This window comes from Serinus canaria, chromosome 22 (genome assembly GCF_022539315.1).
Source record: "Serinus canaria isolate serCan28SL12 chromosome 22, serCan2020, whole genome shotgun sequence".
In the NCBI taxonomy this organism is placed as follows: Eukaryota; Metazoa; Chordata; class Aves; order Passeriformes; family Fringillidae; genus Serinus; species Serinus canaria.
Genome location: NC_066335.1, coordinates 203,005 through 224,995, shown reverse-complemented (window position 1 = coordinate 224,995; position 21,991 = coordinate 203,005). Strand labels below are relative to the sequence as shown.

General features: G+C 64.9%; 5 protein-coding genes across 7 annotated transcripts; 2 read left to right on the top strand and 3 right to left on the bottom strand.

Annotated features, from left to right (window-relative positions):
• Nucleotides 1-1,040: 1,040 nt before the first annotated feature.
• Nucleotides 1,041-2,414, bottom strand: LOC103825440 (cytochrome c oxidase subunit 5B, mitochondrial). Its single transcript, XM_009100705.4, has 4 exons — nucleotides 2,270-2,414; nucleotides 2,092-2,165; nucleotides 1,533-1,632; nucleotides 1,041-1,284 (listed from the first exon to the last, which is right to left on the bottom strand). Exons 1-4 carry the CDS (start codon nucleotides 2,361-2,363, stop codon nucleotides 1,172-1,174), a joined length of 381 nt encoding a protein of 126 aa, XP_009098953.1. The 5' UTR covers nucleotides 2,364-2,414; the 3' UTR covers nucleotides 1,041-1,171.
• A 942-nt stretch (nucleotides 2,415-3,356) lies between these two features.
• Nucleotides 3,357-6,182, top strand: LOC103825439 (calsenilin-like). The gene is made up of 8 exons (XM_030238704.2): nucleotides 3,357-3,524; nucleotides 4,378-4,502; nucleotides 4,587-4,656; nucleotides 4,739-4,809; nucleotides 5,039-5,146; nucleotides 5,224-5,328; nucleotides 5,408-5,470; nucleotides 5,744-6,182. The coding sequence occupies exons 1-8, from the start codon at nucleotides 3,422-3,424 to the stop codon at nucleotides 5,789-5,791; spliced, it is 693 nt and encodes a 230-aa protein (XP_030094564.2). The 5' UTR covers nucleotides 3,357-3,421; the 3' UTR covers nucleotides 5,792-6,182.
• A 654-nt stretch (nucleotides 6,183-6,836) lies between these two features.
• Nucleotides 6,837-9,065, top strand: LOC103825437 (fumarylacetoacetate hydrolase domain-containing protein 2-like). Its single transcript, XM_030238705.2, has 7 exons — nucleotides 6,837-7,453; nucleotides 7,860-8,076; nucleotides 8,171-8,230; nucleotides 8,302-8,464; nucleotides 8,601-8,709; nucleotides 8,776-8,863; nucleotides 8,941-9,065. Exons 1-7 carry the CDS (start codon nucleotides 7,275-7,277, stop codon nucleotides 9,001-9,003), a joined length of 879 nt encoding a protein of 292 aa, XP_030094565.2. The 5' UTR covers nucleotides 6,837-7,274; the 3' UTR covers nucleotides 9,004-9,065.
• GPAT2 (glycerol-3-phosphate acyltransferase 2, mitochondrial) lies at nucleotides 9,066-15,994 on the bottom strand. 3 transcript variants are annotated; one of them, XM_050983101.1, is made up of 22 exons: nucleotides 15,955-15,994; nucleotides 15,341-15,400; nucleotides 14,705-14,821; nucleotides 14,560-14,633; nucleotides 13,587-13,697; nucleotides 13,329-13,457; nucleotides 12,648-12,747; nucleotides 12,439-12,572; nucleotides 12,259-12,358; nucleotides 11,969-12,175; nucleotides 11,646-11,756; nucleotides 11,357-11,442; nucleotides 11,178-11,272; nucleotides 11,023-11,093; nucleotides 10,675-10,918; nucleotides 10,183-10,331; nucleotides 9,994-10,071; nucleotides 9,788-9,913; nucleotides 9,590-9,710; nucleotides 9,444-9,494; nucleotides 9,283-9,338; nucleotides 9,066-9,211 (listed from the first exon to the last, which is right to left on the bottom strand). In XM_050983101.1, exons 2-22 carry the CDS (start codon nucleotides 15,353-15,355, stop codon nucleotides 9,095-9,097), a joined length of 2,292 nt encoding a protein of 763 aa, XP_050839058.1. In that variant the 5' UTR covers nucleotides 15,356-15,400; nucleotides 15,955-15,994; the 3' UTR covers nucleotides 9,066-9,094. The 3 variants fall into 3 exon arrangements, with proteins under 3 accessions (XP_050839058.1, XP_050839060.1, XP_050839059.1); XM_050983103.1 differs by lacking the exon at nucleotides 15,955-15,994 and adding an exon at nucleotides 15,722-15,755; XM_050983102.1 differs by lacking the exon at nucleotides 15,955-15,994 and having other exon boundaries at nucleotides 15,341-15,570.
• Nucleotides 15,995-16,630: 636 nt separating this feature from the next.
• Nucleotides 16,631-21,802, bottom strand: ELMOD3 (ELMO domain containing 3). The gene is made up of 10 exons (XM_050983121.1): nucleotides 21,409-21,802; nucleotides 21,202-21,271; nucleotides 20,847-20,909; nucleotides 20,549-20,640; nucleotides 20,322-20,445; nucleotides 19,607-19,729; nucleotides 18,897-19,027; nucleotides 18,648-18,724; nucleotides 18,037-18,164; nucleotides 16,631-17,581 (listed from the first exon to the last, which is right to left on the bottom strand). The coding sequence occupies exons 1-10, from the start codon at nucleotides 21,616-21,618 to the stop codon at nucleotides 17,427-17,429; spliced, it is 1,173 nt and encodes a 390-aa protein (XP_050839078.1). The 5' UTR covers nucleotides 21,619-21,802; the 3' UTR covers nucleotides 16,631-17,426.
• Between the last annotated feature and the right edge of the window lie 189 nt (nucleotides 21,803-21,991).

Here is a 21,991-nt window from a genome sequence, read left to right as displayed (position 1 = left end):
TGGTCAGTGCGGCCCGTGGCCCCGCCCCCACGGGCTGTCAGTCATCAACGCTAGCCACTTCAATTGGTTCCTGAAGCCACGCCTCCAGCCCCTCCCTTCATTGAGCACAGATTCCCGCCTCCCCTGCTGTCAGTCACAGCCTCCCGCAGTCCCCATTGGCCCATGGTGTCCAAAGTCCCACCCCCAGCTGTCTCTCACCGTTACCACAGCTCCCATTGGCCAGTGAGGCTCTCAGCTCCGCCCCGGGATGCATGATGTCATGGCCAGTCAGCATGACATCATCAATGCCATCATGGCTGGTCAGTGGCACTGGGGCCACACTTTGGATGGGCAAACTCCAACCTCTGCCCCGAGCCGAGCGTGGAGGGCAGAACCTGCCAGAACCCGCCAGAACCCGCCAGAACCCACCAGAACCCATCCTGCCCCAGGTCAGGATGCGCTGCCCAAGGGGAGTCCACAAGTCCAGTCCGTGGCCACCCCTAAGGGACACCCTGGGACCACACAGGGTCTCTGGGGATTGCCTGGGAACCTCTGGGGACCTCCTGAGGCCACCTGGGGTCATTTAGGAATCTCGCAGCCCCTGGTGGGTTGTGCCAAGTCCCCCCAGGAAGATGCAGCCCCCAGTGCCCAGCAGGATGGGTGCCCTGGGACCCTCCCAGCCCTCAGGGATGACACCCGTGGGACAGGCCAGCACACATCTGAGGGGACAAACGGCCCCCGGGGGCACTGGGGGGTCCCCTGTGTGTCCAGGGAGGGGGCTGTGATCTGTGCAGGGACTGTGGGACACCCAGGAGGGTGTGGGACCCACCCAGCCCCCCTCAGTGCTCAGGGGCTCCTTTGGGAGCCCAAAGGGGACAAAGCCACCATGGGACCCACTCGGTGTCCCCCCCCCGTCCCAGAGCAGAGGGACAATGAGACGGGGTCCCCCCACCCCAAAACACTGTCCCCAGGCCACGGTGTCCCCCTCAGACCCCCCTGTCCCCTCCCCACCCACGGTGACATCCCCACAGCCCGACCCCCCAGCACAGACAGAGCCAGGCTCTCCACACAACCTCTTTATGGGGGGATCCAGGGGGGCAACAGAGCCCAGGGAGGGCAGGGAGGGGTCCCCCAGCCCCTCAGTGGGGCAGCTCGTGGGGGATCAGTTTGGGGGTGGGGGTCCCCCAGCCCCTCAGTGGGGCAGCTCGTGGGGGATCAGTTTGTAGTGGGCGCCGCAGGAGGGGCAGCGCTGGGCCTCGCCCTTGTGCAGCCAGAACCAAACCACGTAGCTGTTGTCCTCTTCACCTGGAGGGACAGAGCGACAGCGTGGGATGGGGACAGAGGGACAGGGACAGACAGACACGGGCAGCATGGGATGGGGACAGTGTGGGACAGAGCACAAGGACAGAAGGGGATGGACAAATGGACAAGGGATAGGAATGGACACACGAACACCGTGGGCAGGCACGGGTGGGAGGATGGACATACAGACACAGGGATAGTCAGTCACACGGGGGGCAGGACAGACACACGGACGGGCTGGGGGCACTCACAGACGCAGCCCACGATGCGCTTGCTGGACACGGAGGGCACGAGGTTGGGATCCTCCCTGGTGCCCGCGTAGCGCTTGGGCCGGAACATGCTGTACGGGTCCTGCGGGCAGGGGAGGGCACCCCAGGCTGTGAGACCCCCAGAACCCCCCCAGAACCCCCCCGAGGGCAGCCTGGCCCCGGGAACCCCAAACCGACCACCCCAAGACGCCCTGTGCCTGAGACTCCCCAGATGTGGGACCCCAGACCCTGCAGCCCTCCAAGGGCACCAAAACTGGAACATCCCCCCGAGATGACCCCGCCACCACCCGAGCACCCCCAAACCCCCCGGGACCCCCAGATCTCCTCACTCGCGACCCCTCTGACCCCACCCCTGCCAAGGGCACCGGAACCCTGAAATAACCCGAGTTTCTCGCCACCCCCAGAACACCGACCCGCCAATCTCTGCCCCAAGCCCAGCCGAACCCCGAAATCGCCCCGAAGCCCCCCGGCATCCCTTGAGCCACCCCCACCCTCCGGCTGACCCCGACCCCAGCCCCACCGCGGGCTCCCCCGCACTCACCAGGCCCTTGTTCATGGCCTCCATCACCTTCCGCTCCATCCCGGTCGCCTGCTCCTCATCGCTGGCCAGGTTCCCTGCGGGGCGCCGTCACACCGGGGCTGCACACACCCCGCCCCGCTCCGCCCCGCTCCACCCCGCTCCTCCCCGCTGTCCCCCCCGCTCCCCCGTCCCCGCTCACCGGGCACGCCGAGGTGGCGGGCGGGCGCGGCGCGGGCAGAGGCCGCGGGCAGGAGCCGCAGGGCCGCGCTCACCCGCAGTAACCTTGAGGCCATGGCGGCGAGACTGGCGGCACTTCCGGCACGGGCGGAAGCGGAAGTGACGTTAGGCGGGACGGCGGGAGCGCCAGATGCAGTGGCGCGCCGGCACCGGAGCCACGCCCACAACCATCGAGACCCGCCCCCCTGTGTGAGACCCCGCCCCCGTGTTGGCCGCGCCCCGCAGTGGCCACGCCCCTGTGCGGGCCCGGTGGTCCCGGTGGGCGGGGCTGAGATTTTGGGTGGGAGATGAGACCCCCGAGGGGACAGGGACAGCCCTGGGGGACAGGGACACTGTGGGGGACAGGGACACTGTTGGGGGACAGGGACACTGTGGGGACAGGGACAGCCCTGGGGACAGGGACACTGTGGGGACAGGAACAGCACTGGGAACAGGGACAGCCCTGGGGGACAGGGACACTCTGGGGACAGGGATACCCCTGGGAACAGGGACACTCTGGGGACAGGGACAGCCCTGGGGACAGGGACAGCCCTGGGGGACAGGGACAGCCCTGGGGACAGGGACACTGTGGGGACAGGGACAGCCCTGGGAACAGGGACAGCCCTGGGGGACAGGGACACTCTGGGGACAGGGACACTGTGGGGGACAGGGCCGATGTCCCCAGGGCTGCGGGACCCCCAGCGAGGGGCGCGGGGCCAGCCCCGCCGCCCTGCGTGCCTCAGTTTCCCCTCCCCTCGCTGCTTACTCATCGCCATCGATCCCATCGATCCCCCGGGGCCGGGGGGGCACCAAGGCACCTTTTCTGCCCCCACTTTCGAGGCTCGCTCCGGCGGGACCCTCCCGGGGTGACCCCAACACCCGGCGGTGCTGCGGGCAGCGGGAGAAGCGCCCCTGGACCCCTCCCCAAAAAAACCCCAAACTTTCTTTGGGAACGCGCAAAAAACCGCGGGAGAGCGGGGGGGGGGGCGGGTGCCAGGGGGGGAGGAGGAGGAGGAGGAGGAGGAGGAGGAGGAGGAGGAGGAGGGCACGGGCAGCACCCGCCCCGCGCTGCCGCAGCTCCGGCGGAGCCCCGCAGGCGCTGGGGGGACCCCGGCGCCCCCCGTGCCCCGGGGCCATGGGCATCCAGGGCATGGAGCTGTGCGCCGTGGCCGTGGTCATCCTCCTCTTCATCGCCGTGCTCAAGCAGTTCGGCATCCTGGAGCCCATCTCTGCCGAAGGTAGCCCCCGAGCCCAAATTAACCCTAATTAATGAATTAATGAGGTCCCAGCCCGGCTGTCCCCGGAGCAGAACCGGGTTTGGGTCTGGGGTCCCCTGGGGAGGGTTTGGGGGGAAGGATGAGGATTTGGGACTGGGGGGAGAGGGCAGGACCCCCAAACCCCTGTGCAGGGCCACGGCCCAGCTGTGCCATGGCCTGGGGGGACCCCCAGAGCCTCCCCAAACACCCGGGATGGGGACCCCCACCCCAAACACCCGGGGGAAAGGGGACCCCCACCCCAGAGCCCTCCCCCTGCCCCGGTAACCCCCAGGAGGGGGCAATGGGGACCCCCAGTGACCCCAAAACGGTCCCAAGGAGGGCCGGGAGGGCTCTGAGCTGGCGCTGACCCCAACAAGCCCCCCGAGAGGGGGGTCACGACCCCACAGTGACCCCCAAAACCCCCCGAGGATGGATACAGGGACCCCCATGGCCCCCCCAGGTCCCCTGAGACCCCTCACACCCCGCTCTGACAGCGCCTGGGAACGTTCCGGGCTCCCAACCCCATCCCAAAATTGCTGAACGGCCCCCAGGGGCTTCCCGGGCTGGAATTATTAATGAAACATCATTTATTAATTACGTTCCGCTGGGCCGGGCGGGAGCAGCGGCGGCCAAGAGGCGGCTCGGGAACGTTCGGAGCCTCGGGAGCGCGGGGAGAGCCCCGGGACGCGACACCCGCGGCGCTCGGGGAACCGGGGAGCTCCGGGGCCGCGGGTTTGGGGCGGTGGGGGGTCTCTAAGGCGGGGTCTTTGCCCGGGGTGGGTTTGGGGTGCAGGGGGGGCCCTAAGGGGTCTTTGCCCGGGGTCTCCCCCCGCAGACAGCGGCGATGCCGACGTGGAGCTGCCGACGGCCCGGCACCAGCCCGAGGGGCTGGAGCAGCTGCTGGCTCGCACCAAGTTCACCAAGACGGAGCTGCAGTCCCTCTACCGCGGCTTCAAGAACGTGAGTGCGGGGGACCGAGCCCCGAATCCCCACATCCCGCGTGCCCGCGTCCCTCGGGGTCACCGGCGCCGCTCCCCCTGCCAGGAATGTCCCAGCGGCCTCGTGGACGAGGAGACCTTCACGCTCATCTACTCGCGGTTCTTCCCTCGAGGCGGTGAGTCGGGGGTCCCCGAACCCCCGGGGGGCCGGGGCAGCTCCCGGGCGCGGTACCGGGAGTCACCGGCCGGTCCCCGCAGACGCCAGCTCCTACGCCCACTTCTTGTTCGACGCCTTCGACGCGGACCGCAACGGGGCTCTGTGCTTCCAGGTGGGAATTCCGGGTGGGAACGGCCGTGCCAGCACCGTGATTCATCACATCCTCCCCCTCCTCCTCCTCCTCTCCCCTCCCGGCTGTGGCCGAGCTCTCCCCGGCGGGTGCCGGGTAAAAATAACGGGATCAATAGGGCTGAAATCCCCGGGGCGCCCCGGGATCGATGTGGCAGCGGCGGGGAGGGGGCAGGGCCGGGGTGAGGGTCCCTCCCGCCGCCCCCCGGCAGGATTTCGCCGTGGGGCTCTCGGTGCTGCTGCGGGGCACGGAGCAGCAGAAGCTGAAGTGGACGTTTGACCTCTACGACGTGAACAAGGACGGCTACGTCAGCAAGGAGGTGACAGGGGGGGACACCGGGGGGTGGCGGGGCGGGGACAGGCAGAGGGGGGGCTGCCAGCGCCCTGTGTCCCCCAGGACATGCTGGAGATCATGAAGTCCATCTATGCCATGATGGGCCGCTGCACCGAGCCCGCCCCGGGGGCCGGCGCGCCCGCCCAGCACGTGGAGCTCTTCTTCCAGGTGAGAATGTCCCCAAGGTGTCCCCAAGGCCACCCCCGCGGCCCCCCCGCCCCGCTGAGCCCCGGCCGCTCCCTTGCAGAAGATGGACAGGAACGGGGACGGCGTGGTGACCTTCGAGGAGTTCCTGGCCACGTGCCAGGAGGTGAGGGGCTCTGGGGGGCCTGGGGGCACCGTCCTCATCCTCCTCCTCCTCGTGCTGTCCCAAAATGACGCGCTGGGGGCATCAGGAGAGAGAGGGACATGGTGGCAGGGGTGGGAGTGGGACAGGAGGAGAGTTGGGGCTGGGAGAAGGATTTGGGGAGGCAGGAGGGTTGGGATGGGAAGTGCGGGATGCTGGGGACAGGAGGGGACAGGAGGGAGATGGCAAAAGGGGGCTCAGGAGGGGGCTGCGGGGTCTCTGCTCTCTCCTCGCCAGGACAAGGACATCATGAGCTCCATGCAGATCTTCCACAACGTGCTCTAGACAGACCCTGCTCCCCCCGGAGTTTTTCTGCTGTTTCAGACGAACAAGAGGCAGGAGAAGTCCAGCATGTGGCTCTCACAGACAGAACAGGACAAGGACAAGGACAAGGACGACGTTGCCACCGGAGCCCCCCGGGCACGGTGCTGCCACCCGCCAGACAGACCCATTTTGGGGGGCTGAGCCCCCCTCGACACGGACCCCCCCCAGCGGGGCAGGGACAGCACAAACCCGACCCCAGGGACTTTGGGACCCTCGAGATGGGACCCCGGGTGTGGGGGTCTCCACATGGCAGCCGTGAGATGGAGCCCCCAAACACCGACCCAAAGCACAGCCCCTCCTCCCCCAGCAGCGTGGGGAGGGAGGATTTTATAAATAAACCAAACGGAGACGATTTAGGGGCAAAGTGGAGTCAAGGGGGATGTGACAGATGCGCAGTGTCCCGGTGGTCCCTGTCCCTTCTCCCAGTCCCAGTCCTTGCCCCGCTCCCAGTCCCGTTCCCGTGCCTCTTCCAGTCCCTGCCCTTGTCCAGCTACCCGTCCCAGCTTCCGTGCCTCTCCCATTCCAGGTCCCGTTCCCATTCCGGGCTCTTGTCCCGGTCCCGTTCCCAGTCCCAGTCCCATTCCCTTTCCCATTCCCTTTCTCGTTCCCGGTCCCGTTCCCGTTTCCCAGCTCCCGTTCCCATTCCCGTTCCCATTCCCTTTCTCGTTCCCTTTCTCGTTCCCGGTCCCGTTCCCGGTCCAGTTCCCGTTTCCCCGCTCCCGTTCCCATTCCCGCTCCCATTCCGGATCCCGTTTCCCCGCTCCCGTTCCCATTCCCTTTCTCGTTCCCGGTCCCGTTCCCATTCCCGTTCCCATTTCCCCGTTCCCATTTTCCCGCTCCCGTTCCCATTCCCGGTCCCGCGGCCCCGCCCCTCAGCCCTCTCTTCTCATTGGCTCTCATTGAAAATGTGGCCCCGCCTCCTGCGCCCTCCCATTGGTCGGACCGAAGGGGGCGGGGTCTCGGGGCTGTGACCTTCGGGGGGCGGCACGTGACGTAACACGGGGCGGGGCCGGGGCCCGCAGCGCCCCCTGGCGGAGCGCGGGAGCAGCCGTGTGTGAGACCCCCGGGACGGGGGGGCCGGGAACGGGGGGGATCCCTAAAAACGGGGGAATGCCCGGGATCGGGGGGGGTATCCCTGGGAACGGGGGCATTCCCGGGATCGGGGCTGTGCGGGATAAATGGCGGATCCCTGGGATCCGGGCTGTGCGGGACTCGGGGCTGGGGGCATTGTGGGGTCGATGGAGAATCCCTTGGGACCAGACTGAGTGGGCGAGAAACGAGGGGGATCCCCCGGGTCCGGTTTGGGGGATCCCTGGGATTCAGCGGAATCGGGGCGGGGTGAACGTCCAGGGACCGGGAGCGCATTCCCGGGGCTGCGGGGATTCCGGTTGTGCCCCCGGGATCCCCGGGGCCGGGGCTCACCCCGAGCCCGGTGCCGCAGGGGATGCGCGGGGCGCTGCGGCTGGTGCGGTTCCGGGGGGCCGCGGGCGGGGGGCCCCGGCTCGGGCTGGAGGAGGCGCCCGGGGGGGACCTGGTGGATCTGAGCGCGGCGGAGCCGGAGCTGCCCCGATCCATGCGGGAATTCCTGGAGATCGGCCCCCGCGGGCTGGCGCTCGCCCAGAGGTGCGTGAGGCCAAGGGCGACCCCCAAAGAAGGTGGGGGACCCCCAAAGGTGGGTGCTGCCAAAGCCGGCTCCCTCCCAGCGGTGGGGCAGCCACCAAGAGGAGAGGGAGCCCCAAAAGTGGAGATGTCCTCATGGATCCCCACAGGAGTGGCCACCCAAATCTGCGTGCTGCTTCAGATGACCCCAAAGTGGGGTACACCCAACAGCTGGTGGGGGGCACTCCAAACCACGGGTGACACCCCATGATGTGTGACCTCCAAGAGAGCCTGACCCCAAAGAGTGGGTCCGAAAGGAGAGTCCCTAAAGCACAGCTGACCCTCCTGAAGGCCCCCAGAAGTGTCCCCCGAGAAGGGGGTGCCCCAAGCGTCCCCCCTCGGTGCTGCCCGTGCGGCCGTGTCCCCGCAGGGCGCTGCAGTCGGGGCAGCACCGCGTGTCCCGGGCGGCCGCACGGCTGCTGGCCCCCCTGGGGGACCCCCAGAAGGTGATCTGCGTGGGGCTCAACTACCACGACCACTGCCGCGAGCAGAATGCCAAGGTCCCCAGGGAGCCCCTCATCTTCAGCAAGTTCCCCAGCGCCATCGCGGGGCCCTTCGATGACATCGTGCACCCCCAGGACACCAGCGTGGGTACCCCGGTGTCCCCCCGGGACAGCCCCCCCGGTGTTCCCCCGGGACAGCCCCCCGGGGATGGCTCTCCCAGCCCCTCTGTCCCCGCAGGAGCTGGACTGGGAGGTGGAGCTGGCTGCCGTCATCGGGAAGAGGGGGCGGCACATCGAGGTACCCCCAGCCCCTCCCCGCCTCGGGGGCTCCCTGGGAGGGTCCCCCCTGACTGTCCCCGCTGTCCCCAGGAGGCGGCGGCGATGGAGCACGTGCTGGGCTTCACGGTGGCCAACGACGTGAGCGCCCGGGACTGGCAGATGCGGCGCAACGGGCGGCAGTGGCTGCTGGGGAAAACCTTCGACACCTTCTGTCCCCTGGGGCCGGCCATTGTCACCAGGGAGGCGGTGCCAGGTGCGACAGGGATGGGACCGTGACCCTTTCTCAGCTGGCGCTGGTGCCACCATAGCCCCGTGCTCCCCGTTCCCCCGTGTTTCCCGCACGGTGAGGTCGCGGTGGCACTGTCCCCGTGTCCCCGTGTCCCCTGCAGACGTGCACAACCTGTGGATCCGCTGCAGCGTCAACGGGCAGCGCATGCAGGACAGCAACACCCAGCACCTCATCTTCGGGGTGCCCGCCCTCGTCTCCTGGGTGTCCCGGTAGGAGGGGGGGCCTGGGGACCCCCAAAGCCCAGGGGGCCGTGGCTGACACCCCTGTGCCCCCAGGTTTGTGACACTGGTCCCTGGGGACATCCTGCTGACGGGGACCCCTGCGGGAGTGGGGGTCTTTCGGAAACCGCCCGTTTTCCTTAAGGTGAGGGGAAATGGGGGCTCGGGGGGGGACACGGGGGACCCCAGTGGGGACAGGTGCCATCGTGTCCTCCCTTGCAGCCCGGTGACGAGGTGCAGTGTGAGATTGAGGAGCTGGGCACCATCTGCAACAGGGTGGTGTGACGGTGGAGAGGTGCCCCAGGTCCCACCTCCCCCCCGGGTCAATAAATCCAAGAGCCAGTGGGTCTCTGTGCACCGTTTATGGGTCTGGGGGCTACAGCTGGGTGAACTGCTGGATGAAGGCTGCCAGCTTCTCCCGGTTGGAAGCAGACTGGAAAGGCTGGGAGAGCTGCAGGGCGGGTCCTGTGGGGGTCTGCAGCTCCTCCAGCACCTGGGGGGCACAGGGAGGTCAGGAGGGGAGGGGGCAGCAAAATGTTGGGGGGCTGGGGGAGCTGTGCTTACCCCCATGTCCTTGAAACTCTGCAGGGAGCTCAGGGCCAGGCTTCTGTCAGGATAGCCTGTGGGGAGAGAGATCCCCGGGGAACCCCCAAATGCCACCTCTCAAGAACCCTCAGCCTGGCTCGGGGGTCACTAAAAGCAAGACCCCCCCCAGTTTGACTCACCATCCTCATCCTCGGCCAGGAATTCCAGCAGTGCCTCCACGTAGGCTGCCTCTGCAGTGGGGAGGGGTCTCAGATCCCACCTCCTGGGGCTGTGCCTCAGTGGCCCCAGGGAGTCCCAAGGGGCTCCCCAGGCTGGGGGGTCCTACCGGGCTGGGGCCAGAGGGGTCTCTCCAGGAACTGCACGGCGCGGCCGTAGCTCTGCAGCACGGGGCTCAGCAGGCGGCACAGGAACAGCAGGAAGCCGGGGAAGCCCTGGGGCTCGCGGAGCTGTGGGGGCACACGGCCACGTCTGGGGGACACCACCCTGCCCCCAGCCCGGGGGCGGTGGGGGCACCCCCCAGTACCTTGTAGCACTGCTTGGGGACGCCGTGCTCGCTGTCACTGTCGCTGTCATCGGTGAAGAACCCCAAGGACTGTCCCCGCCCGAAGCGCCGCGGGGCCACGTCACAGCCCAGGCACTCACCCTCGGCCTGCGGGGACAGCAGCTGTCACCTCACCTCGCAGCCACCCAGTCCCTGTGCCCCAGGAGAGGTCCTGGGGTGTCACCCACCTCCTCCTCCTCCAGCAGGCCCCCAAGGATGAGCTTGTCCAGGATGTCCAGGCTGTGGCAGTCAGGAGGCCGGCAGGGCTGGGGACACAGCAAAGGGGTGACAGGCCAGCCCTTGTGACAGGCCAGCCCCGTGTCCCCACCTGGAGCGCCAGCAGGGCTGGGGATGACAGGCCAGCCCCGTGTGCCCACCTGGAGCCCCAGCAGGGTGGGGGGCAGCAGCTGCAGCAGCTCCAGGATCTTGTGGAGCAGCTCGTCCCGGCTCAGCACGATCCTGGGGAGGCTGGAGGGCGGCGCCAGCACTGGCAGCATCTCCAGCAGCAGGGCACGGATGGCACAGGCTGAGGGGACAGGGGTGTCACCCCTCTAGAGTCACTGAACGCCCCAGTGTCCCTGACCCCTGGCATCCCCAATCCCCCCATCCCCATTCCCCAGTGCCAATCATCCCCTGCATGCCCAATCTCCCCAGTGCCCCTTACCCTGGTGACACCGAACCCCCAATATCACCAATCTCCCTGGCATCACCAATCCCTGCTGTCCCCCATCCCAGTGTCACTGACAATAGAAACAACACCCCTGGTGTTCCCCAGACTGCAGCCATCGCCCCTTCCCAGTGCCACCCATTCCCACAGCCCCCCTGCTCCCTGGTGTCACCCTGTCCCCACTCCTGCTGTCCCCACTCACCGCCCACGGCCTCCCCAGCCAGGTGGTGCCGGACCCCCCCTGCCAGCCGGCCCAGCCGTGCCCGGGCCGAGGCCGGGGGGGGCCCCAGGGCAGCCCTGGGGGGGCGCAGGGGGGGCTGCAGCAGGCACAGGCTGTGCCCCAGCAGTGCCCGCAGCTGCCCCAGGAAGCACACGGCCCGGCCCCGCAGCAGGAGCTGCTCCAGCAGCTTCGAGAAATCCCACATCAGCCGGGGCAGCAGCACCACCTGCGACACAGGGGATTCCCACTGGGAATGCTGCTCCAGGGGAGAGGGGATTCCCACTGGGAATGCTGCTCGGAGGGCAGGGAGGGGCGGAACCCTTCTCCCACCTCCTGGTGCCTGTGGAGCAGCAGCGCCGCGGTGATTCCCACAGCTGTGACAGCAGAGCAGGCTCTGGAATCTGCAGTGGGAGAGGGGCACTCGTTATCCAGGGGGGATTCCCGAGCAGGGAATGCCATCCCAAGGGACGCAGGGCCCCCCTCACCGCTCAGTGCATGCAGCCCCAGCGCCATCACCAAAATCTCCTCTTCAGTCCCCAAAGTGGGACCCGGAGTCCCCACGTTCCCCACATCCAGCGGGCTGGAAGTCAGGATGAGAGGGGTGAGGAGAGAGCCGGGAGCAGAGATCCAAGGGGATCCCTGCCCCCGGGGCTGGGCTCCTCACCGCCTGCCCAGGATGGTGGGAAGCAGCAGCTGCTCCGGGCGATTCCCGGTGAGGATTGGCCCCACCAGGTTGCTGTCCACAAATTCCTGGCAATGAGGATGAAGGAGCCTGTGGCTGCTCACAGCCCTCAGCACCAGGGGCTCACCCTGGATCCCCAGGGCTGGCAGGAGCACACATCTCCCCAGGATGGATTCTAGATCCCCCCAGGCAGCCCAAACCCCACCACCATCCCAGGAAGGGTCTCCCAGTGCTGGGATGGATGCAGGGGAAGGATCTGCAGCTGGCGTACCCGTAAGGAGAAGGGCTGAGAGAAATCCACCTGGGCACAGCCACGGTGCCAGCAGCACAGGGCCTGGAACGCTGCCCGGAGACACGAGCCCAGCCCGAGGGGCCCAGGGGGCTGCCAGGACATGGCATCGAGAGGTTAGTGGTAGCCTGGGGGGATGCCACCCCCCAGCAATGCTCCCACAGATCTGGGCTATGCCTCTCCCCGGGGATCTTCCCAGGGATTGAGGGGAACAGAGCTTCCCAGAGGTTTTGGGGAACACTGATCCCCAGGGACAGTGCCAGCGAGTTGGGGGAGCACTCCTGACCCCCCTGAGCCCCTCTCACCGCTCCATCCTGCTCCACCCTGCCAGGAGCCACGTCATAGGCGATTCCCACCGGGACCAGCAGGACGTCGGGCACGGCCCCGTCCCGCAGCGCCCGGAGCAGGCGGAGCAGCCAGCGCCGGGCGGGGTCTGCCAGCCGCACGAAAGCCGAGGGCTCCTCCAGGAACAGCACGAGGGGCTGGCGGCTCCGCAGCACCTCCTGGACGTACTGGGGAGACACTGGGGGTACTGGGAGCTGCCAGCACCTCCCCGAGCGCTCCAGAGGGATTCTTCAGCCCCAACTGCACCTACCGCGTCCAGCACAGCTCCCGGCAGCCCCTCACCCCGCTCACTCCATGTCGGCACCACTCCTGAAGGCAGGAAAATCCCTCCCAGGCGCTGGAGCAGGGACCTGGCGAGGGAAGGGCACCGTGGGCACCCCTGCCCTGGGCTCCCTGGAGCCTCTGGGAGCAGCCCAGGGCGCTGCCTTACCGCAGGCGAGGGCTGGTGCCAGCGCTCACAGCCACCCTGGGCAGCCCGATGCCCTGGGACAGCAGCAGGAAGGACAGCAGAGGCCCGTCCACCGGGGACTGGTGGCTGCACAGGAACACCAGCGGCACCTCGGGCTGCAAGGGAGGCATCCTGGGGTGAATTCCTGGCATTCGTGGCAGGGGCGGGGAGGGCCTGGCTGGGCTCCCTACCGTCCTGGCAGCTCGCAGCACCATCTCCAGCTGCCCCAGGTGCAGCCGCACGCCCAGGAACACTCGGGTCAGGAGCTTGGGGAGCAGCCAGTGGCACAGCCTGGGGAAAACTGGGAATGAGCAACTCTGACAGGGACAGGGCTTCCCAAAACCCACAAACCTCTCCTTCCCTGACCCAACCCATCCCTGCTCAAAAGTCCCACTTTTATCACACGTGAAAGGCTGTGAGTGAGGACACATCCTCTTTTCCACTGGGAATCCCGCATTCCCTTCCATCTTCATGTCCCACTCTGGGATCCCCAAATGCTCTCATTCCCAGGGGAATGCCTGCCCTTTAACAGCTCCAAAGTACTCTTTATTCCCACTGGATCACACAAGCAATAAAACCCCAGATTCCCAGCTGTCAGTGATGGGATGGGAAAGGGAAAAGAAAAGTTTTTTCTGCTTCCCTCCCTCCTGAGGGGTTTGGATTTTCTGGATCCTCAGAAGGAATTGGGGGAATGGCTCCAGGAGCTACAGAGGACCCCGAGGGCAGCCAGCCAAAGGATCCCAAAATATCCCCTAAAATATGCCACCACATCCCCCAAAAAGGATGCCAGGAACCACCCAACGGATCCATGTGCATCCCCCCAGAAGGATCTGTATCCACCCCCCAGAGAATTTCCCCACAAGCCCCCTGACCTCAGCAGCAGAGGGGAGAGCGGGGCCTGGATTTCCCCCAGGATCTGGCAGATCTGCTCCTTCCAGCGCCGCTGGGATCCCTCATCCCCTCTGGAGCCAGGCTCCGGGCTGGAGGCAGCATCCTGCACCCTGGGAGAGCAGGGCAGGGGGAGCATCCAGCATCCACGTGTTGGGGTGCAGGGAGCCTCGCTGGGCTCCAAAAGGATCCCCAGGACTGGGGCCAGCCCCTCCTGGATGGCCCCAGCTGCTCCCACCCACCTCCTGCTGCTGCAGACCCGCTCCAGGAGCTCCCCGGGGCTCTCTGCTGGAATGTTCCACTCCCAGGCTGCGAGGAACCCACAGACCCTCCTGACCAGCCAGCCCCGGAACCTGGAGGGGACACACAGTGACATCCTGGCCAGTGGGGGCTTTTCCACCAGGATCAGAGCCCCCCCCAGCCTGCCTCTCTGCCAGATTCAGGACATTTCTCCCCATCTCACAGCTGGAAATGTCGAGGCACCGGTGAACTGATGCTTCAGGCTGCCCAGCAGGAAGGAAAACTGGGATTCAAACCTGCGATTCCCAAATCACGGAAATTTCCCAATCTGTGCTGAGGGCAGGGTGGGAGGGAACTTTGGGACATGCCAGAGCATGCAGGAAGGGCTGGCGTGGGACAGGGCAACTGCATTCCCTGTGATCCCAATGGATTCTTCCAAACGTTCCAAAGCTGGGAACATTTGGAACTGAATGGAGGATAATGACCCAACCTGGGAAGGAGAAAAGGAAAAAATTGATAATCCAGGGATCATTCCCTCAAGGGGAGTGGAGCTAAAGCAATCTGGCACCTCAAAAATGAAAATACCTGGAAATGGCTCTGTGGCAGCTCCTGCCCAGAGGAAAACGGGGGATAACCACAATTTTGCCTTTCCTGCTATTTCTCCTTCTAGGGGGAAGTGGGGGAAGTGTTTTCCCTTTTCCCTGTGAGCCAGAGAGAAGAACAACCCTCCACCTCCCTGCTCCTCCCACCAAGACTCCAAATAAAGGCACGACCCCATATCCCCAATCCCAAAACTGCAGCACAGCCCAGACCCTTGGAGCCACCACCTCCAGCCTCCCAAAACTCATTAACGACTCAGTTTGTGCTAACGAGGAACAGGGCAGGATGGAGAGGGGCTCCCACAGGCATTGTGGTGAAACACGGGGGGAACGTGTTTGTGCAGGTGTGTTCTGCACAGAGCTCCTCCCTCCTCACCGCGTGTCCGCCTCCGTCAGGCGGCTGGCGTCGCGGAACCCCAGAGCCTCCAGGTCCTCGGGGTAGAACCCATCCTGGCAGGAAAAGCGGCATCAGCCCCTGCAGGAGCAGAGCCCCGGTGCCCCAGGACCCCAGAGTCTCCTACCCAGCTCCTGGGGGTGCAGGTCTGGCAGCAGCGCCCCGACACTGGCCGGCGGTACTTGCCCAGGAAGGGGATGCACACATCCAGCTTCGGGTCCGAGGGGCTGGTCCACGTCTGAATCTGAGCGGGGAAAGAAAAATGGGAAGGGGTACCTGGGAGTGCACCCCAAAACGCGCTTGTGATGAGGGGGTTTCAGTAATGGCAAGGAATAAAGGAATTTTAGCTGGAACAAGCTGGTGGCACTTTTTGGTGACTGTGTGGACTTGGATCAACCCGGACGCAGGGGAATTAATCTGGTTCTGGGGTATCAGCACCCTGGCACTGGGTTTTCCCTCCCTCAGAGACACAGATCCAGTGGGATCAATTGGGAAATATGGGCCAGAGGGGGCTCAGTGGGATCTGGGGAGACCCCAGACCCCTCATGAGCCCTTCCCATCCCCAGCCCCAGAGTCGGGGGCACCCTGGAACACTGGGAGTCCAACTCCTTGGCCCCCAAATTGGAATCCCCCTTCCCTTTCTGAGGGGTGGGGCTAACAAATTTTATTTCCAAAAAAAAGAAGGGGAAAATGAGGAGAAGCTGGTATGATTTGGAGGGTGTTCACGAGGGGCAGGCTGGTGGCACGGCGTGGTGTCACATACCCTGGGGGGTGTCATGGCTGCTCCAGGTCCTGGCTCTGCTCGAGGGTCCTGGGGAAAATCCTGCAGACACAAACAAACTCCTATGGAACTGGGGGTGTTTGAGGGGTTACACACCCCACACTCCCTACAGGGAATTCGGGGGGTTACACACCCCACGCTGACACCCCACATTCCCTACAGGATTCGAGGATTTGCCCCTGCCCACCCTCACGGCCCGCCAGGCCCAGGTGTGGGGGCAGCTCCCCCGCACAGCCCCGCAGCCCCTCGGGGCCCCGGCCCGGCCCCGCGCAGCCCGGGGGGCTCTGCCCGGCCCGGGGGGCTCTGCCCGGCCCGCTCGGCCCCGCCGCGGCCTCTGGGGGTCACGGCCCCGGCCCCGCTCACCGCAGGCCCCGCGCTCCGGCCCGGCCCCGCTCCGCCCCCGGGCGGCCCGGCCGGAACCGGGCCCGGCCCCGGCGGAACCGGCCCGGGACAGCCCCCGGCCCGGGACAGCGCCCGGGTCCCCGTCACCCCTGGGCTCCCAAACACCGCTGGGGTCCCCAGCACCGCTGCGGACACCGGCGCCCGCCCCGCCGTCGCTCCCGGCCCGTCCCGGTCCCCCCAGGGCCGGTCGGCACCAGCCCCGTCCGCTCCCCAGCTCTGTCCGTCCGCTCCCCAGCTCTGTCGTCCGGTCCCCAGCTGTGTCCGTCCGGGTCCCCAGCTCTGTCCGTCCGGGTCCCCAGCTCTGTCCGTCCGGGTCCCCAGCTGTGTCCGTCCGCTCCCCAGCTGTGTCCGTCCCTCCGGACCCACGCGGCTGCAGCGGCCCGGAGAGGCCAAACCGGCCCCGGTGCACCTGCGGAGGGGCGGGGGCCTCGCACCTCCGGGACCACCCCTGGAAAGGGAGGGAAAATAAAGGAGAAAGGAGAGGGGAAAGGAAAAGAGGAAAAAGGCAAACGAACCAACCAACAAACTAGGAAAAGGGTGGTGGAGCCTCTTTCCCTTCTTGTCTCTTTTTTCCTCATCTTTCCCTTCTCCTTTTTTCCTTGTCCTTTCTATTTCTTTCTTGGTTTTTTTCCCCCTTCTTTTTTCTTGTCTCTTTGCTTTTATTCTCCTTTTATACCATCCTTTTCCTCTTTTCTCTCATCTTTTCTATCCCCCCCCTTATCCCACATCTCAGATACCACTCCCTAATGTGTTCCCACAGGTGCAAGACTCCCCTGACCCCCACCACATCTTTGTTCCCCCAAAACACCTGAAAAGGATTCCCACTCCAATTTCCACAACAACTCAAGATCAGGACAGCAAACTCCAAGCTGCTTTTTCTCAATTTATTTTATTTTTTTTCCATCCAGGAGCATTCCCAGCCCCCAGGAATCATCACCCTCTCAGGGGGGCTGGGGCCACAATGTTCCATTCTCCCCAGCTCCCACTTCTCCAACCCCTCATTTATCTCCAGATTTGGGCTTTGGGGGCTGCTTTCCCCCATTTTAAGGGGCCTGGAGACATTCCCAAGCTCCCAGAGGGAATAACCCTTGCCCTCCTCCTTGGAGCTCTCAGCCCTGGTTTCTCTCCTCCAGAACATCTTTTTCACCCCAAAGTGGACTCTGGGCACCCCAGCTCCCCTTTCCTTCCCCCAGACACGGAGTCCAGTGAAAAACCCAAACCCTGTTTCCCACCAGATCCCTCATCTCCCCCTTTAATAACTTCTCTGGGTGCTGACAGCCCACAGTGCCCCTGGGGGCTCTGACACAGCCCCCAAAGGGGGGGTTACCCACTCCAGGCGCTGCTGGGGCCGGGGTGGGACCCAGGAACCCAGCACCACCTTCCAGCTGCACCTGGGGAGGGTGAGGACCCAGGGGGGACCCTGGATTTGGGGTGGAGACAGGGACTATCCCAGCACCAGGCTGGGTGGCTCACAGAATCCCCTGCTCTACCACCTCCTCCTCCTTTGCTTCCAGAAAGTTCCACCTGGCGCAGGCAAAATCCCGACTCTGTGACCTCTCCTGGCCCTTCCTGAGCCCCCAAACCAGGGGAACACCGGTGTGTGTCCCTCCAAGGGCTGATCCACCAGCAGAATTCCCTGTGCAGCTCCCACTCCGTGTCAGAGCAGTCAGGAATCTCCCTCCAGCTCCACCCCAGGGTCACAAATGCTGGTGAACTGGATCTGGGAGGAGGGAGGAGAGGGAGGCCGAAGGCCACGGCTCAGGTAGGCTTCCAGGGATTTCAGCAGCTGCCTTGGCTTCTTTTTGGTGGATAATTCCAGCTCTAGAAAGATCAGAGGGGGAAAAGGTTGAGGGGAGCAGGCCTGGATGGTGTCAAGGGCCCAATACATCCGGTGTCCTGACATTTTCCCTTGGGAAAGGGCATGCTCGTGCTTTCCTTGGGATGAGGGAGCAGAGTGCCAGCCTGAGCACCCTAAAACTGGAGTGCAGGGAAGATGGGGTGAAGCTGGAGCCCAGCAGTGCCAGCTGGACCCTGATTTTGGTGGGATACACTAGTCCCACTGCCAGCATTCCTCTCTGGACTAAGTAATTCACAGACAAGGGTAAAGCTATGGCTCCCTGCCTGTGGGGCAGGGAATGTCCCCAACTGTCACCCACCTCGAGCATCCCCCTGGGGTGGAAAATGGGATAGGGAAAAACAGTGGGAAAACCTCAGTGTGGGGATGTTTGGACTTGCCCGTGTCACTGGGCTGGGAGGGAGAAGCTGAGAAGACAAACCCTTGAGGAAGAAGCCCGCGTTGGCCACGGTGCCGTGCTGCTGCTCCCAGAGGCGGGAGAGGCGCAGGAAGGCGGCGGCGTAGAGGTCGTTGAGCACCCCGATCACCTGCTGCCGCCGGTTGCACTCCCTGCAGGGGGAGCACAGATATCACTGACAACTCAAACTATTGTCAAAGTAACAAAAATATCTGGTTTAGGCCCTGCTAGTCCAGCTAAGCTAGGAATAGGTAGGCAGTTCCCATGTGGAACGATGTTGGGAGTGAGGAGTCTGTTAACAGGACATCTGTTCTTGGAGAGAAATATAAATCTGCACTTCCATAACAACAGGTCTGTCCCACGAGAATCCACTAAGGAAATGTGAAAACACTTGTAAATGGAGAGAGTCTTACACACACTGGCACTTTTAAACCAAGAGAACTACCAGCCAGTTGGAGTTACACACGAGGTCTGTGAAAACTGCAAAAAACGAGTTATGTGAATAAAGAATTGGCTTTTCTGCATGAAGAAACTGAGTCCCCTCTGGTTATTCCAGCAGGAGAGGGCTCAGCCACCTTCTGGGCAGGGGAACAACCTGGGGTGCAGTTTGAGAGCCCCAACCCAAGCCTGCTCACCGGGAGAGCCGCTCCTCCTGCAGCGCCTGGATGACGATCCGGGTGATGTTCACAGACATGATGCAGAAAGGAAAATTCTGGAAAACAACAACAATTCCAGCATTAAGGAAGCTCAGATCGAAAACTCTCCTCCCCTCTGGCACGTCTGGCCCTTTGACGCTACATCCATGCATCCACAATTTTTCCCTCTCCCAGAGCAGGGGAATTCCAAGGGAGACCCCCTGGCAGGGAGGAGGGGGAAGGTCATGCCTGGGTTTCATGCTGGGAGAGCTGGAAAATCTCCCGTGCCAGCGGCAGCATCCGGGAATCCAGGACAAAGAACAGGATCTGCATCAGCCCCAGCATTCCTGTCCCACGCAGGTCAGTCCCGGGATCTGCACCTGGGAAGGTGAGAGACAGCCTGGAGTCACCCCCTGCCACCTTCCCACCTCCAGGGGCTGTTTATTCCCTGTACTCCCTGCCACTGCCCTTCCAGAGCCCAACAATCCTGGGATTCCCTTTCCTGAGGGAAAGCTTTCAGGGCATTTCCCTAATGGAGCCATCACCTCGCTCACCTGGGCATTAACCAGCCCCTGCTCCCCAGCCCAACCACTCCCACACCTTTCCAGGAGTTACCAGCTTTTGTAGGAATCGGGTACTGGGATGACCCAGCCAACCAGTCCAGTTGTCGTACTGGGGCCAGTTTGGTTTAATTCTATGGACAAAGGGACTGAGAGTGCCCTGGGAATTTTGTAGGGATATGGAGAGGAGGGGAGGAATGGGGTGATCAAAGCCTGGGATCAGTTTTGGGGTCCAAGGAGGACATTGAGGTGCTGGAGCATGCCCAAGGGAGGCCGTGGAGCTGGCTCTGGAGCACAGGGAGTGGCTGAGGGAGCTGGGATGGAAAAGGGAGGTTGCAGGGGAGGTCTGAATGGATTTTGGGGATGCCCCCAGGCAGAGAGGGCTGCTCCCTGTCCTACCCTGGAAGCCCAGCTCCTCCCAGTGTGCCCCGTAGCGCGGGCAGCCCAGCCTGGAGCGTGTCAGCTGCCGGTAGATGGTCTGCAGGATCCGCATGTGCACCCACTCCGAGTCATCCAGGGCACCTGCAGGGAGGGAGCCAGCACCAGCTGCTCACAACACCCCTGGCGTCTGAAAAACATCCACCCCCCTTGGCCCCCAAAAACATTCCTTGGCACCTAAAAAAACATCTCACATCCTCCAAAAAATCCCTTTGTTACCTAAAAACGCCCCTTGGCATTGTAAAACCCTCAGCAGCCAAACCCTAACCTTAACCCTGTTTCTCAAAAACACCCCTCAGCACCCAAAAGATGACTCTTGGTGCTCAAAAGACTCCAAACTCACCCCTCAGCACCCTAAAAAACTCACAGTGCCCAGAAAATGTCTCTCAGTGCCCAAAACCAAACCCACACCCTCACAGCACCTAAAAATCACAGCTTGTCACCTTAAAAACCTCCTCGGCGCCCAGAAAAGGCCACTCGTCCCCCAGACCCACAGGCCCAGGGTTTCCATGTGTGTGTGCCCCCCCTCATGCCAAGGGACCGGGTGATTCCCACCCCATTCCCCCTGAACTGAGGGGCAGAAGGGCCGTGGAGCCAGAGCCGTGCCGGGAGCTGTGCCCGTAGGGAGCAGCGATGGGATCCAGCAGGGCACGAAGGGCACGCCGGGGTCACTCACACTGTGCCATGGCCAGCGCCAGCTCCTGCTCTCCGCGGAGCTGCGGGCGGAGCCGGGGGAGCCCGCGGAGGCGGCGGAGCAGGGCAGCCAGGATGCCGCGGCGCCCCGGAGCGCGGGCCTTGCCCTGCAGGAGAAAGAGCCCGGAGCGCTCAGGGAGCGCGGCCGCAGGCGGGCCAGGGGCTGGTGCCCCCCGCCCGGCAGGGAGCGGAGCCGGAGCCCGGCCGTACCCGGCTCGACGGGAGCTCCGCGCTCTGGAAGTGCTGCAGCGCCTCAGTGAAGGAAATCGGAGGGGGGGCCGCGCCCGAGGTGTCCCCCAAGCCTGCAGGGAGGCAGGGAGCGGGTCAGACCCCCACGGAGCCCTGACTGCCCCCTGAATCATCCCCGGTTCCAGGAGAACGAAGCCATGGGGAACAAGGGGCAAAGGGAACCGGCCGGCCTCTCCCTGCCCTCCATCCCAGATAACCCCCCCAGCTTCACCCCCACCCGCCCGCGGCTCCTTTCCCCCTTCCCTGTTAGCCCCAGTACCTGACTGGATCTCTTCCAGAGCCTCCCACTCCTCCCGGGCCTGGCGCTGCTCCTCGCTGACCCCTGCCCGAGGGAAGGGGTACCGGAGTCAGATCCGGGGGGCAGACACGGAGTGGGGGGCTGCCTCCAGCCCCCAGCCCTGCTCAGCACACCCTGCGGCTGCGTTTCCTCTTTTCCAAGGAAAATCCCAATCAGAGCCACCACACAAGGTTTGTCTTGGGTGAGTTTGGGGAATGATATGGGACCAGACGGATCTGACTGAGACGTCCCCCCGTGCTTGATCCCTGGGGGCTCGCAGGTGACTTTCCCACCAGGAAACGCCACGGCTGATCCAAGGGAAGCAGCAAAAGCTCACCAGGCTCTGGGGGCTCCCCCTCTCCGAGCACCAGCTCCTGCAGGACACCTTCCTGCCCCAGAGCAGGAATCTGAGGGGGACAGAGGGAACAAACACAGCGTCACTCCCCGGCAGACCCCAAACTCCAGCCCACCCCCAGTCCCAAGCTCTCCCCCCAGGGAACAGCCCCGGGAAGGCGGCTCAGGCCCCTTCAGGGAGGGTCTGTACCCTCAGGAGGAGTTCATGTGGTTGTAACGGTAGGAATGGAGCAATGGGGGGAAGTGGGGGGCTGGCACCCCTGAGGTGGGGCCCCCGCGGGTCTCGGCTAGGGGGGCTCCTCCGGCCGGACACGCTCGGGACGGGACTTGCCGGGGGCACAACGCGCTGCCGCTCCTGCGGCCGCTCCTCCGGCCGCTCCGAGCCCCCGGCGTCGCTCATGGCCTGCGGGAGAGAAGGCTGGTGGGAATGGGGGCGTCCCGGCGGCCGACAGCCCCTCAGCCCCTCCTGCTGCCCTCAGGAGCCCGCTCCAGCCCCTCAGACCCCTCTGACCCTCAGCTCCCCCAGCCCGAGGCCGCCGCACTGCGCAGGCGCAGCCGCACTGCACGCCGGCAGCTGTAGTGCGCGCCTCCGCCCGCTAGGGAGGACACGCGGGACTACAAATCCCGGCGTGCATCGCGTAACGCGGAGGCGTGGCTCTATGGGGTGACAAAAACAGGGCGTGGCAAAAGGGGTGGGGCAGGGCGGGGCCCAAGCGGCGGAGCTGGAATGGGGCCGGTGCCCGGAACGGGACTCGAGGCTTCCGGAGCCTGCA

Coding starts and splice junctions, on each gene's coding strand:
- LOC103825437 (XM_030238705.2), top strand. CDS start 7,275: ATGCGCGGGGCGCTGCGGCTGGTGCGGTTCCGGGGGGCCGCGGGCGGG. Junction 7,454..7,859: donor GGGCTGGCGCTCGCCCAGAG/GTGCGTGAGGCC, acceptor GTGTCCCCGCAG/GGCGCTGCAGTCGGGGCAGC. Junction 8,465..8,600: donor CACCAGGGAGGCGGTGCCAG/GTGCGACAGGGA, acceptor TGTCCCCTGCAG/ACGTGCACAACCTGTGGATC.
- GPAT2 (XM_050983102.1), bottom strand. CDS start 15,511: ATGTGGGGTGTCAGCGTGGGGTGTGTAACCCCCCGAATTCCCTGTAGG. Junction 13,698..14,559: donor CTGACGGAGGCGGACACGCG/GTGAGGAGGGAG, acceptor TGTCCCCTCCAG/GTTCCGGGGCTGGCTGGTCA. Junction 9,914..9,993: donor GCCTGCTGGAGGAGGAGGAG/GTGGGTGACACC, acceptor CTGTCCCCGCAG/GCCGAGGGTGAGTGCCTGGG.
- LOC103825440 (XM_009100705.4), bottom strand. CDS start 2,363: ATGGCCTCAAGGTTACTGCGGGTGAGCGCGGCCCTGCGGCTCCTGCCC. Junction 2,166..2,269: donor CCGCCACCTCGGCGTGCCCG/GTGAGCGGGGAC, acceptor GGCGCCCCGCAG/GGAACCTGGCCAGCGATGAG. Junction 1,285..1,532: donor GCGCATCGTGGGCTGCGTCT/GTGAGTGCCCCC, acceptor CTGTCCCTCCAG/GTGAAGAGGACAACAGCTAC.
- LOC103825439 (XM_030238704.2), top strand. CDS start 3,422: ATGGGCATCCAGGGCATGGAGCTGTGCGCCGTGGCCGTGGTCATCCTC. Junction 4,657..4,738: donor GCGGTTCTTCCCTCGAGGCG/GTGAGTCGGGGG, acceptor CGGTCCCCGCAG/ACGCCAGCTCCTACGCCCAC. Junction 5,147..5,223: donor ACGGCTACGTCAGCAAGGAG/GTGACAGGGGGG, acceptor TGTGTCCCCCAG/GACATGCTGGAGATCATGAA.
- ELMOD3 (XM_050983121.1), bottom strand. CDS start 21,618: ATGAGCGACGCCGGGGGCTCGGAGCGGCCGGAGGAGCGGCCGCAGGAG. Junction 20,641..20,846: donor TCTGGAAGAGATCCAGTCAG/GTACTGGGGCTA, acceptor GCCTCCCTGCAG/GCTTGGGGGACACCTCGGGC. Junction 18,165..18,647: donor CAGGAGGAGCGGCTCTCCCG/GTGAGCAGGCTT, acceptor CTCCCCCTGCAG/GGAGTGCAACCGGCGGCAGC.